The 12949-nt window shown below is 41.5% G+C and overlaps 1 protein-coding gene across 2 annotated transcripts in view; it reads left to right on the top strand.

Annotated features, from left to right (window-relative positions):
* ITGA9 (integrin subunit alpha 9) overlaps window positions 1–12949 on the top strand; it is a 226264-nt gene that overhangs the window by 21550 nt on the left and 191765 nt on the right. For both annotated transcript variants that reach the window (XM_082045318.1, XM_082045319.1), the window contains exons 5-8: window positions 4122–4189; window positions 6476–6605; window positions 8172–8257; window positions 10845–10913. In XM_082045318.1, coding sequence (XP_081901444.1) covers window positions 4122–4189; window positions 6476–6605; window positions 8172–8257; window positions 10845–10913 — 353 coding nt within the window. The remainder of the gene's footprint in view (window positions 1–4121; window positions 4190–6475; window positions 6606–8171; window positions 8258–10844; window positions 10914–12949) is intronic.

Here is a 12949-nt window from a genome sequence, read left to right as displayed (position 1 = left end):
GCTGTTTTGTCTCTCAGAAGTGTTAGAATTATTTAATTGGCATGTATGGTGTCCTCAGACCCCATAATGATAAGGTGGAGTCTTGATACCTGTAGGAAAGGACAGTCATTACTTTGCATTGTTGCTGTATGTCACGCCATGCTACTGTAATGAATCCATTTATTCTTCTTCTGTAAGCTCTGTTTTTTTTCCTGAGAAGTATTTTCAGGTATTTATTCAAGTCAAAATGTTTTGATGTCTTTTCTTTAGTTCACAGAAGCACTGGTTATATCCAAACTCTGAATTCAATTCAAATGCTGCATTCCCATCTATTAACTGTTACAACCACAATGTAACTACTTGTTTAAGTGAAATAAGGGCCATTAGTTCTAGCAATTTTGCCACAGTAAGTGACTTAAAAAACAGTGAACATTACAGAAAGCCATGAACAGTGTCTGTAAAAGTACCCTGTTTCCCTGAAGATAAAACCTACCTCAAAAATAAGCCCTAGCATGATTTTTCAGGATTTTTTGAGGATGCTTGAAATATAAGCCCTACTCCAAGAATAAGCCCTAGTTACAGTTCATTAAAAAAGTCAATTTAAATAGTGTCCAGGCAGCTATAAATGTAAAAAAGTAAGTATCTTTTGGAGCAAAAATTAATATAAGAACCTGTCTTATTTTTGGGGAAACAGGGTATGAGCTTCAGTGAATATACCAACTCATTTCGCTACACAACCATTTAAACTACCAAATCTTTCCCATTCCTTATGCATTGCAGTTAATAATAATTTGATTAATTTAAAGAATAATTGATTTTTCATTGCCTGACAATGAAAGCAATGTATGTATTTCTGTTCACTTTCTAACATGTATATTGCTGATTAAAATCAGCTGTGTTGTGTCCTTGGATGTTGGGGCTTTTGTTTCAAGTTATGCCTTGATCTGAATTTGGTGTATCTTTAAAAAAAAAGGGTAGGCAGAATTATATTATAATAAAACAATGCTGTGAATTCAACAAATTTTTTACTTGATTGGAGAAAAGGTTTAATTTTTGTGCATGTATTGTTTTATTGGAAGAAAATCCTTTGCTTATCCTAAGAAATGAAATAATTTTTTCTTATTTGTTAGTCACAGCTGCATTAAGCTACGGATGCATCTACCACCCTTGTATAGCTGCCTTATTCCCCTTGCCACTCCTGCTGTCCTCTTATGGTTTTGCGTGCCCTTGGTTTTAATTTTCAGCTGAATTCAGGGGACAGCTTGTGTGAACTGGATCATTTGGACTCGCAGCTGTGTGTGGATGGGACCTCTTGGATGGCTGGAGTTGTGTGGGGCGATGGTTTGGAGATGTCCAAGCCTCACCCAAGCCTACAGCAAAGCTCTGTTGGCTGGGGAAGCCGCCATTGTGTTTGAGGCTTTTTATGTGTTGCTGAATCATGAAAAAATCGTGGCGTGGAAAAAAAAAAAAAGTGCTGGAAAGCCTGTTTATAAAAGAAGACAAGAAGAAATTTGAAAATGCCAAATAAGAAACAAGTTTTATTTGCCTCTCATCCTGCACTGAGGCATTCCCCATGGTTATGTCGTTATTTGCCTGACCTAAACCTTTCACTGTCCAAGTTAAATACCCTCTGGCAATTTTTCTGTTTTATTTTAAAGCAAATTGAGCCGTATGTTTTTTGAAGGAGACACTTAAAGAAACCATGAGCCAACCATAATAGAATTTTATAGGGAAATACAACATTTTAAATCCATCAAATTGTCAGTAGGGCCTACTTGCAGCAGTTGTTTAGGAGCATGGCACAGCCATTGAGGTGTGCTCTCAAAAGAAATATATGCGTAAGAAATCCTCTCTTCTCAAGTCCCAGATGAGGGGCCCTTTTTGGATTTTAAGAGGCTATGCCCTGGCCTGGGTCATGAGTAAGATGTAACAGGGACCGCAGCGCTTAGTGCCTGAAGGGAGGGTGGGTGCTGTGGCCTTGTGGTGGGCTGGGGGCCCATGGCTGCATGGCCCTGGATGGCTTTTCAGGCAGGGCACGGTGCTCACTTGTGCTGGTTGAGCATCAACCTAAGCCCCTCTATCCCTCCATCCAAAAAAAAAAAAAAAAGTATCCTGTAAAGTGGGATTTAATAAGGCAGTCTCTAAAGCCTTGATCTCTGGCATTACAAAAGCCTCCCACCAAGTTTAGCAGGTAAGGCGGAAGGATAACTCCAGACCTCCATGGTGGCCAGCAGTGTTTTGTTCCAAAGTACAGCAGGTCAGGTGCAAAACTGGGAAGAGGCAAGGCCTGTTCGTACTTCAGTACATCATGGAAAGGGAAAACCTTGGCTGGAAGTGAAAACATCTGAATGGGACGGACGTGGGACTTGCTGCATTTCATCTTATGCAAGGGTGGGAATCCAGCCATAGTGAAGGCAGGGCCTTTAGGACATGCACAGCGTTATTTTTCAAGAAATGCCAGAGGGCGAAACCTCATCTCCTTGGCTCTCTGAATAAAAAAAGTTCATATCAATAAACTTTTTTTTTTTCCCAGACAAAGAGGGCCTGGATCTGTGAGAAACTCTATGTGGAAAGATAGCGATTCAGAGCCCCAACACTTTCTGAATAGCCATGAGCAAATATGGGCTTCGTTTCTCAGTGGAATTGTTGTCAAGCATTCTCACTAGGAAACCCAATCCTGCTTCTGGCCCTCCAGCTCTGCTGGGACACACGTCTGCTTTGGCGGGGCCCTGCCTCAGCCAAGAGCATTAGGCATTTGGCCTGTAATTTGTGGATCAAGTCACTGTCCTGCATGGTCTCTCCAACTAAACCTTTCCCTGTGCAACTGGTATTACCTCAGCAAATTCCTTAAAATCTTAGAATCTTTATGATGTTAGGAAGATACTATATATAATTCGTAAAGGGGGAATGGGGTTGTGTGTGTCTGTGTATAAATATGCACACACTTTTGAAAAAATTATATGAGAAGGCAGCAGTTTATAATTAATTCCTTTTGGTCTTCAATAAGATAAAATTCAACTCAGAAGGAGCTTGCTTGGTTCCAAAGAGACAATTTGGTCATTGATTTCATGATTTTTTTTTTATCATTTAGCAATGAGTTAATGATGTTTACTCAGAGGAAAAAAAAAACAACAAACAAAATTACCAGGCTATATGGTGAATCTTTTTGGAACCTGAATTACTGTAATATAGAGGAAGTGGCAATATGCTCAAGCCGAGCACTCATTAGTATGGTAAATATTTGAAATATTTAGAAATCTAGAAATAATCTGCAAAGGTTCTGATCCAGCTCTTAAGTTTGAAATGCTCTTAAACTGAAAATGTGTGGATTAAGGCAGGAAAGTGATATTATTTTTTTTGTTTCTTCCTCTTTCCTCCCCCTGAACTTAATGTGTTTCTAAAAATATATATATTTTTTTTTCCTTCTCTGCAAAAAGATAAAAATTCATCAGGTTTGACAGCAGAAGGAGTTGCTGTATAAAATACAGAAACAAAAACTGTAGTGGTGCTGGCTGGGTCCCCTGTGAACTGGGGGCTCTGAGCACGTGGCCATGGAAAGCAGCAGACCTGAGCATCCCTGAGATGAGATTGTTGTCTGATCACTTAGAAACACAGTGTCCCGTCCTCACTTGTCACCTGTTTCTTGGGGCCGGTGTCCTGAAGTATCTCACCAGCAGATATGTTTATGGGGTCTTTGGTGACTGTTGTTGGAGTGGGGAATCACTTATTCCTCTGAGGTAGTGACAGGCCTGGGGATTAAACCTCTCGGTGCGGGGTCAGTGGCACACAGGCATGGGCATCACCTTTCATTCCCCTCCCTCCCAGGCTGTGCAGGTCTAGCTGCTGGAGGCAGGTGCATTTGCTGATGTGCCATTATCAGGGTGATGGTGCTGCTGTGTTCATCACGTTACTGTGCTACTGCTCACTTAACCACTCCCTAGGCAGCACGCTGGATGTCCCCAGGATGATTTCAAGCCACTCGCTTTGCCCCCGATGTGGGTGAGGATGCTGCCATGGTGCATATTGGTGGCACGTCCAGCCTGGGAGTTCTGCGTGCTCTTGAGGCTCTGCGTTCTCAGTTGGAAAGCGTGTGCTGTGCCAGGGATGACCATGATTTATTTTTTTTCCCTTTTCCCATCCAGAGTACAAGAAGAAGTATGGGGAGGAGCACGGGTCGTGCCAGGCGGGAATTGCAGGCTTCTTCACCGAGGTAAGCAGAAGCATGTACACAGCAGGGATGGGGTTGGTGAGCAGCTCTACTACCGCATGCCCCAGGAGAGGAGCTCCAAGGATGGCTTGGACAGCAAGCTGAGCACTGAGTATGGTCCCTTCTCACCAAAAAACACCCTCCTCCCTTGTCCAGCCTCCTGGGTGCCTGCCTCTCGCACAACACCTGTCCAGTGGTTCATACATACATGCATGTGTCTCGAGGTCCGTGCATGAGAACTAACGAATTAACTCTGGGAAGTGTCCTCAGGGAATGTTTTTATTGTGTACATGTTGCATAGAGTCCCTGTGTCTTATGTTAATGCTTTACTTGAGGTGGTGATATAAAAAAGTCCTTACCAATCAGATTTATGTATGTGCACATGTAGGTATATGTATCTATATGAATGTATACATGCACATACATATACATATATAAGATAAATACCTTTTTTTTTTTTTTTCCCCAGTTCTGCTTCAGTTCTTTCTGTCAAAAAATCCAAGAAAAAATAGTATGGTAAAATATATGCTCCAGAGCTGTTCTAAATACCAGACCATATTCTTTCCTGGACAGAAGTCTGTCAGCCATGTTTTAGTTACGTCAAGGATGAATCCATTTATTTATGTATGTTTCAGGGTTGTTTTTTTAGTCATTGTTTTGTTGTTGTTGTTGTTATTATTTTTGTTTGTTTGTTTGTTTGTAAGAAAAAAAGCTGTTTCAGTGTCAGGCTTCTTTTAACTGTAATGTCAAGTATATACTCACTCCTAATTACATACGCACTGATCTGCAGAATTTATTGTCCAGGCTAATATAAGCAAAATAAAGGTGTCCTCTCTGAAATGGCAAAAGGTGATTTCTGAGTAAACTGGGATGGCAGGTGATGTTGCCACAGTGGCACTGTCTGATAAGTGGATGTTCAGCCAGCAGCAGCTGTTTCCTGGCTTGTCTGCTCTCTCCAGCCTGTTTCTGTTCCCATGCTTTAAATCCTCCTTTGCTACCCTAGTTTAAAAGATATCTTTGAACTTTCAGTGCTGCAGCCTGATGGCAGCTTACTGAGCAGGAAATGCAGATAAATGGCTTTTTAGGTCAAAAAGGCAAGACCCTACCATATATTCAGCACTACTGATGGTAAATGATCCCTTGACCTCAAGGGCATGGCCCCTCCCAGGGAAAAAAACTGTTGCCAAGCACGTCCCGCTCTTTGATTTGATTTGCCGTCCTGTCTCTGTAGTCTTATTAGGAAAATCACTTGTTTAATATCTCCCCCTGACTGGAACTGGTCGCCCAAAGGGATCCTGAGCATGCGAGTGTTTTCCCACAAGGGTGGAGTTTGCCCATGGCCTTGCATTGAATGGAGATGTGAGGCAAAGCAGCTGTCCTCATGTCTCCTCCAGGGATGGAGAACTTACCTAGGCTTAATACATCCCAGGCTTAATTTGGTCCCTTGCTGGAGGTATTTAAAACCACATCTAGGAGTGAGGTTTCCCTGCAAGGATGCTGAATGCTTTTGTGCAACATTTTCACAGTCTGTCTCGCATGTGAATGTACCTTTGATCTTAATTCAAAAGCATTATCCGTATATATCTTTGGATGCTGGATGAAACTTTGCCTGATTTCTAGGGTTTTAAAATCCTGAATCATGCTGGGTGTCTGTAATGAACTATTGCCAGGGTGTCTCTCAAAGAGCAGAGCGTATCTGATGACAGAATAAGGCAAAATGTTCCAACCATGACATAATGCACACCCTACTTGTTGAGTACATGGCAGCTTTTTAGCTTCATAGCTGTAAAATCAAAATGCTTTGTGCTGTATCCTTCAAGATTGGTTGGTATAGCGTGTCAGCCAGCATCGAGGCACAGTCCGTAGCTGAGTGGTGTGTCTGGGTGTGCTGGGGTGCTTCTGTCACTTGGTGAAGTTCTTCAGATCTTCCGGAGGATAGTTGAGAAATGCAGCAAGTGGAGAGAGATTTTTGGGAGGACTGTGTTAGCAGGAATAAGTTTGATGGTTAGTAAGGCTGAGGAAGTCTTCTGCTGAAGCAGCAGAACAGCTGAGCAGAAGGGGGCCATGAAAGGGAAGAACCTGTGCCTCTAGGGTATGTGCAGTGACCTCCATGTTTGGGAAGAAGGATGCTCTCTACATGCACACAGAATTGAGATTGTTATAGATGGACTTACAATTGGTGTTTTAATTTAATGTCCTGTCCCTTCTCTATTACTGTGTAAAGCATGAATTTTTGGTTTGATCGTTATTTCTTTTTTTCCCCATACCCTTCTGTTTTTCCTGCTGTAGGAGCTGGTCATCATGGGGGCACCGGGATCTTATTATTGGACAGGAACTGTCAAAGTACTGAATCTCACTGACAACACGTATTACAAGCTGAACGACGATGCTGTGATAGCCAGGCGGTACACGTACCTTGGTAAGCAGCTCTCTGGTGCTCACTGAGAGAACAGATCAGTCTAATGACTTATATCAAGGCTTTGATGTTATAAAGTTGATCGTGATGTTTTTTTGTGATGTATTTTTATGCAAAGCATGAACAGAAGAACATCTGAATTAGAGTTACTTACCTGGAAAGAAATATAAGCAAAGAAGAACCAGAAAATTCCATTGCTGTTTGCTTGTTTAAAAAAAATATTTTCTATTTTTTTTGAGTAATACAGAAAATGCATTTCAACTGAAAAGCATCTTGGATGGTAGTGGGCCTCATTCATTCCTGCATTTGCCCTTTGATGGACAAATTATGTGTCATTGGTTAGGCTGCGTGTCTGCTTACACCTGTCTTTAAGGTGGATACAACACATTATTAGAGAGTGTATATCCAAGATACAAATTAATTCAACAAAAATAGCACCATGCAAGTGAGTCATTGGCAACAGAAGGAGGTTGTGAAAGAATTTGCTGTAGGTTTGAAATATCTTTAACTCAATTGATTTTACTTGCTCTAAAACCAGTTAATGTCCCTAAAAGACTTAATTTAAAGGCTTGCACCTAATCCCCATTGCCTAGGACTGTTGAGACCTAGAAGGCATTTCAAACAGTCAGTGGTTTGACTAAAGACTTGCACTGACTTCTCATTTTCCCTTCAACCTTTAGCCTTAAAAAAAATACCACTTGGAAGATACTACTTGGTGATAGCTGAATTAAGAGTTTATATATACATATTTGAGGACATAAATATGTTTTGCCACTGACAGACCTGAATTATAGTGTTTACCATGTAGACAAGAGCCTCATAATTTACAGCAGAAGAGCAAGGCAAATCAAGACATCCTTAGAAGGAAAGCACTCTACTCATCTTTAGTTATTATATATCTTTTTAATATGTCAAATAAGACTGAATCTTTGATCTCCTTTTTTTAAAATATACTCTTTCTTTCTTTGATCTATCCTCCCATTTTTCTTCTTGCCTAAACAAAAATCTTTTTAAGCCATTAACTTCTCTGACCTCTCTGCCTACTGTCCTCCACTTTCCCCACCCCCCCCCCAACAAAAGCACGTAATTTTCCAAGCCTTCCTGGGCAGCGTTTTTAGCCAAAAGAGGACACTTCTCTCTGGTTGATGTGAGACTGTTGCTCTTTGATGTGATACTCTCTCTGTAGTGATGTGGTCTCTTTGCTCTGCGTGTGTGTGCGTCTTCCTGTTTTACTGCATCCCTTTCAGGACTTGTGGTTACTGAAATGCTCCCTGTATCCTCTTTGTTTGTCCTTCGCCAAGTTCCACGCACAACTCTTTCTTCTCTCAGCTTTTGGAAGAGTTCTGGAGGGTGTACTGTCATTTCCCATTGCCATGAGCTCTTGAGCTGAATATTGGCACATCCTGAGCAGAATGGTTGAACGCTAACAACGTGCAGCCCAGGAGGAACAGTGAAACCCAATGAGCGTGATCCAGCTGGCTGACCTGTTTCTCAGGCTCTTCCCTTGTGTGATTATTTATTTATTTCCTCTCTTCTCTCCTCTCCCACCCCACCCCATCTCCCACTCAGGATATGCGGTGACAGCAGGTCATTTCTCTCAGCCGACTACCACGGACGTTGTAGGAGGAGCTCCTCAGGATGGAGGCATCGGAAAGGTGTGGCTTTTTGTCAAACAACAATGTGGTCAGATGCAATGGGGCAAAAAAGGTACTACTGATGCAGTTCCCATGTGTCTGAGAAGGCAAGAGATTTTCGCCTACAGGGTAGTTTTAGAGCACTGAGCAGGGGAGAGCTGAGGTAGTTTGAAGTCATCAAATCTTCTCAGACTGTCTCTCCTAGTGCCTCACATCCCTTACCCCTCTCTCTCCCACTCAATTCTTACAACAGTTATTTTAACAAGACACAGGCAACATTTCTTTCATACTGCTTTTGTTTAGGATTTGTAATGTATAGGTATCACTAAAACCTTGCCTGGAAGTGAAAAAACTTGGAAAAGAGAGTTTGTCTTCTGCTTGTTGTCTTCATATGTTTGACTGTTTCAGTATTTACTTCAGGGTAGCATCTCTAATAGCATGAAAAGCCATTTACTAGGCAATTTGATGTCCCTCTTAAAACTTCATAATATGTTGATGTTTAGTGGATTAGAATCTGGGTTTCTGCCAGCTGTACTTAGAAATCTTAGTGACAGTCTCTTGAGAAGGAAAAAAAATAGTTTTTCTGTAGGCATACATATGTTCAATGTCCTAAAGATGTAAGCAAGTGAATGGCAAGGCAGAGATGGCTGGTGTTCTGTGCTGAGTACCCAGCTGCTATTGGGGGAGCCACGTGAAGGTGAGCGCTGTGACCCTTATATGTTTTTGAACCAAGGGTTGAGGAGTGAGAGTAGGGAGAGGGAGGGAAGGGATATAAAGGATCTGCTTTTGTCCCTCTTTCTTCAAAATACGATCCTTTCAGGACCTACTGCTACCATATGCTTGAGCAGAGATGTCCTGCAGCCTCCTTACATCTTCTTCCCCCTGGCCCTCCTGCTCTATGGGGATGCGAGTCGTAGCTGAATCATAACAATAAGAAGCAAGAAGTCTTCATTACCAGCAACACTACCCCTTGGTTTAGGCAGATTATTTTTGGTAGTATCCATGTCCCAGTGGGTAGCAGCACAAATTGGTAAAATGGAATGGAAGCAGAAGATTAATTTGGTACATATACCTGATCTGGCATGATTAGGACATATGGGATATAGTAACAGTGCAGTTGCTACTGAGAGGACATGAACGTGGAAAAAACATATTTTCTTTATCCCAGGTACTCTGTTATGGCTGCTGCAATGCACCTTCCTTCCAACCTGTTTTTTCTGTGGAACAGATTTATTTTCTGTACAAGGAGGGGGAAAAAAACTGCTAACATGAGATCCATGAGAAAGCGGCTGGCCTTGTAGTTTGAAGACTACTGTGGCAGTTGCAAAAGCTCCCATTATTCTCCCTTGGCACAGGATCTGGGTAGCGGGAACACATGGCAAAGGGGCAGTAAGAGATGTTGAGTAGAGGACATTCTACTAAGCAGTCCTGTTATTTCCACGCTCTCTAATAAGCTAATCATTTCCACTTCCCTGATAGAAAGTGGTTAGCATTGTCACACCCTTTTCACTGAAGGTAAAGCCAAGATACTTAATGAAGCTGAGTCATTTTTCCAAAGTCACCAAGAGTGTCATTAGTTAAGACTGGGCTTGGACTTGTAACACCTGGCAACATGTTTTCACTGCTAAGCAAGCCACTGCAAAACGTAGGGAGTCCTTCATGTCTAGAGCAATTGTCTGCAGTAAATGTGTGCTGTGTTTTTGGCTGAAAACAGCTTTGAACTCTGTCTCATCACCTATTAATAACTCGCCACAAATTCAACTATGTTAAGTGCTTGGCTCTGCTACATGGCCTTGGAAGTAAGGGATCCTCTGTCCTGTGAACTGCATGAGCACCTGCTAGGATGGAGCCTGACAAATGCTGGAGGCGTCTCAAATGCTGCTGGAGCCAGCCTTTCTGTCAAAGAGAGTCTTGTTCTACAATCTGTGTGTTTTACGTCTTCAGCTTTGGTACAAGATCTGTTATTGAACTTGCATCAATACTATTAGTCCCGAGAGTTCTTGGTAAAACTGTTTCTCCTGTGGAGATGAGTGCAGAAAACATAGTGGACTATGTTTTAATAGTTTTCTGATTTACAGATTGTTTCAGACAGAAATGGTGCAAATGCCTTGGGTGGTCCAACTGGGGTTGCCACTCTGACCTTTGCTAAAGCATCATGAAGCTTACAGTGCAGTATGTGCCCACAGGTGTTCCTGAGAAGGGAAGGCTGGACAAGGGAAGGGGAACTGGGTTATTGCCTTCTCAGGCTTTTGCCCTGTGTGTTTCCAGGTAGTCTCCAGGTGCCACTTATTTGAGAATTAGAAAGTTCTTTTACCAGGTGTTTTTAAATACTCACATGTGCACATACACACAAGCACCAAAAACGTAGGTCATGAGATACTATTCAAGCATTTCTTGTGATAAGAGGCCTGTGATTCATAATGAAAATGGGAATTTTTATGTTTTGTCTATTAAAAGAAGACTGAAAAATAAAGTGGTCTTGAAACTGGATCTTGGCAATAGCCATGGTCATGATTGTGATTTAGATGTACCAAGAAAGCACTCATGCTATACAATTATGCACTTTGTAGCTAGTATTGGTTAACTTTTTTTTCCTTTCACTTTTCAGGTTTATATTTTCAGAACAGACAGGCGATCAGGCTCTCTAATAAAGATTTTTCAGGCTTCAGGAAAAAAGGTGAGATTTTATGTATGTGTGTTTTCTTTCAAGGGGTGAGAAGGGTAAATAATGTCTCAGAGCAACATTTTCATTCCACTGCTTCACAAGTTGTCAAGCAAATTCTGTTTCTCCTCATCCTCCTAGAAGACCTAAACGTATTTTACAGACAAGCCTTATACCCTTTCTCCTGTAGTGGTCATGACTACAAAGTCTGTCCAGTGCCCATGTGACTGAAATTTAAGGTCTTGCTGAACATTGTGCTAGTGGTTCTCTTTAGCCTTACACAAACGTAGCTGCAACTTCTGCTGTTGCCTTCAGAGATGCGGGATGTGGAATGTCAGTTGAGCCTAGATGCAGAGATTTCCTCTTAGTAGATGTTGCTGGTAGATGGTGGTAGCCTGGAGCTTAGTTTAATACAAAAAGCCCCAGTATGTTTTTCTGTGTCTTGCTGTGACAGGGATGATATTAGAGTTATGCTGTTTTGTGGAGGAGCAGCTTCATTGCCTCAAGAGATTATAATTTCCCCTTTCCTGCCATGAATTAGTCCTACATTTTACAGTTAGGACTGCTGTCTTAGAGCTTACATCCCCTTCCCCATGAAATCTAGTGAATGTTAGTGAGATCCAGCTCCCCCCATGTGATGCTGTATTTGAGTGAGGAGCAGCTTGTGTTCTTCACTGGTGGCATGCTCAAGATGTGTTGCAGGGGAAATGAAGTGGACAGTATGTCCAGATACAAGTATCAGCAAAAAGATATCTTATTTGGAATAATGCAGTGAGGAAATGATACTCCTTACCTGGAGTTGCCTTGTGTTCTCCTGGAAGGCGAGGAAATGACAGAAGAAAAAAGTTGCTGGTGGCTTCTGACTCTAGGAAGACTTGCCCCTGTCAGAAGGATCCAGTGACAGTCTGTATCATCAAGTTGGGAGTGTTAGCATGTTTTGTTATTTTTTCCCAACAAAACACAGTTGCAGTCTTTAAAAACATGCCTGGAATAGAGGAAAGCTGCAAGAATGTGTGGGTGTGTAGTGCGACTTGTATTTTAGGGCCTCTCCAAAATTTGCCTTTCTATGCACTAGCAGAATTGCAGACATCATGAAAGGAAAGGACCTCCCAGTTCATCCAGGGCATCTCCTGTGTTTGATTGCTTCCTGTTAATTTCTTTCCCTGTTGAGTTTTAAATGTCCCTAAGGATGTACTCCTGGAGAACTGTTCCTCAGCCTAATAAACAGAGCTATCAGGAAGTTTCCAAGTCTCAGCCAAAAACTTTCCTTTTTTCAATTTAATTGCGTTATTCTTACATATAACTAATCAAGTATTTACATCCAAATACTTCTAAGCTGTTATCTCCTCCTTCCCCATTAATATCTGTCTTCTACAAGTTCTCTACAATCCAAACAATAATTTTATTTTAAAGAGGAGGCTGTCCATTTCTTTTTTTTTTTTTGTGATTGAAATATAACCAGACTTGCTCAGCAATGAGCACTGCCTGCAAATGAGCGCTCACAAAATGCTGTCCTTCCCACTGGTGTGAAAGTTCATTGCACTGACATTCTTGTTAGACAGACGTTAAAATCAGTCCAGTTTCTTCCTTCCCTTTTTTTATTGCTGAACTAGGAAATCAAATGCAGACAAGAAAAAAGAAAATGCAGTGTCTTGTTACAAATGTGCACAAACTTCAGGTTCTCACAGCAACATGAACTCACCCACGCTGCAGACATACCATGTTGCAGTTGGGTAAATAATAGCCTTTCCCTGAAAACTGCCTGAATACATAGTGAAATGTTTTTCATAACTTTCGCTCCTTACCCATGAGAGATTTGTTTTAAAACCTTAGTGGATAAAAAAAAAATAAACAAATAAAAAAATCCACAAGGGAACTTAAGCTACAAAATAACTGGAATCAAATGATGTTTGAGGTCTGACCTTAAACCCACACAGACACAAAAATCTGAACTACAAACTGAAACTCTATCCTTAACTCACCCTGCTATATATATTTAGCAGCTTTTAAATCTTACAGACTGCATGGAGCAGAGTTGCTGCTGCCCATCT

This window comes from Streptopelia decaocto, assembly GCF_964273445.1.
Source record: "Streptopelia decaocto genome assembly, chromosome: 2".
NCBI classification, from domain to species: domain Eukaryota; kingdom Metazoa; phylum Chordata; class Aves; order Columbiformes; family Columbidae; genus Streptopelia; species Streptopelia decaocto.
Note: the sequence above shows the minus strand (reverse complement) of the source record. Positions and strands in the feature narration are given on the sequence as shown.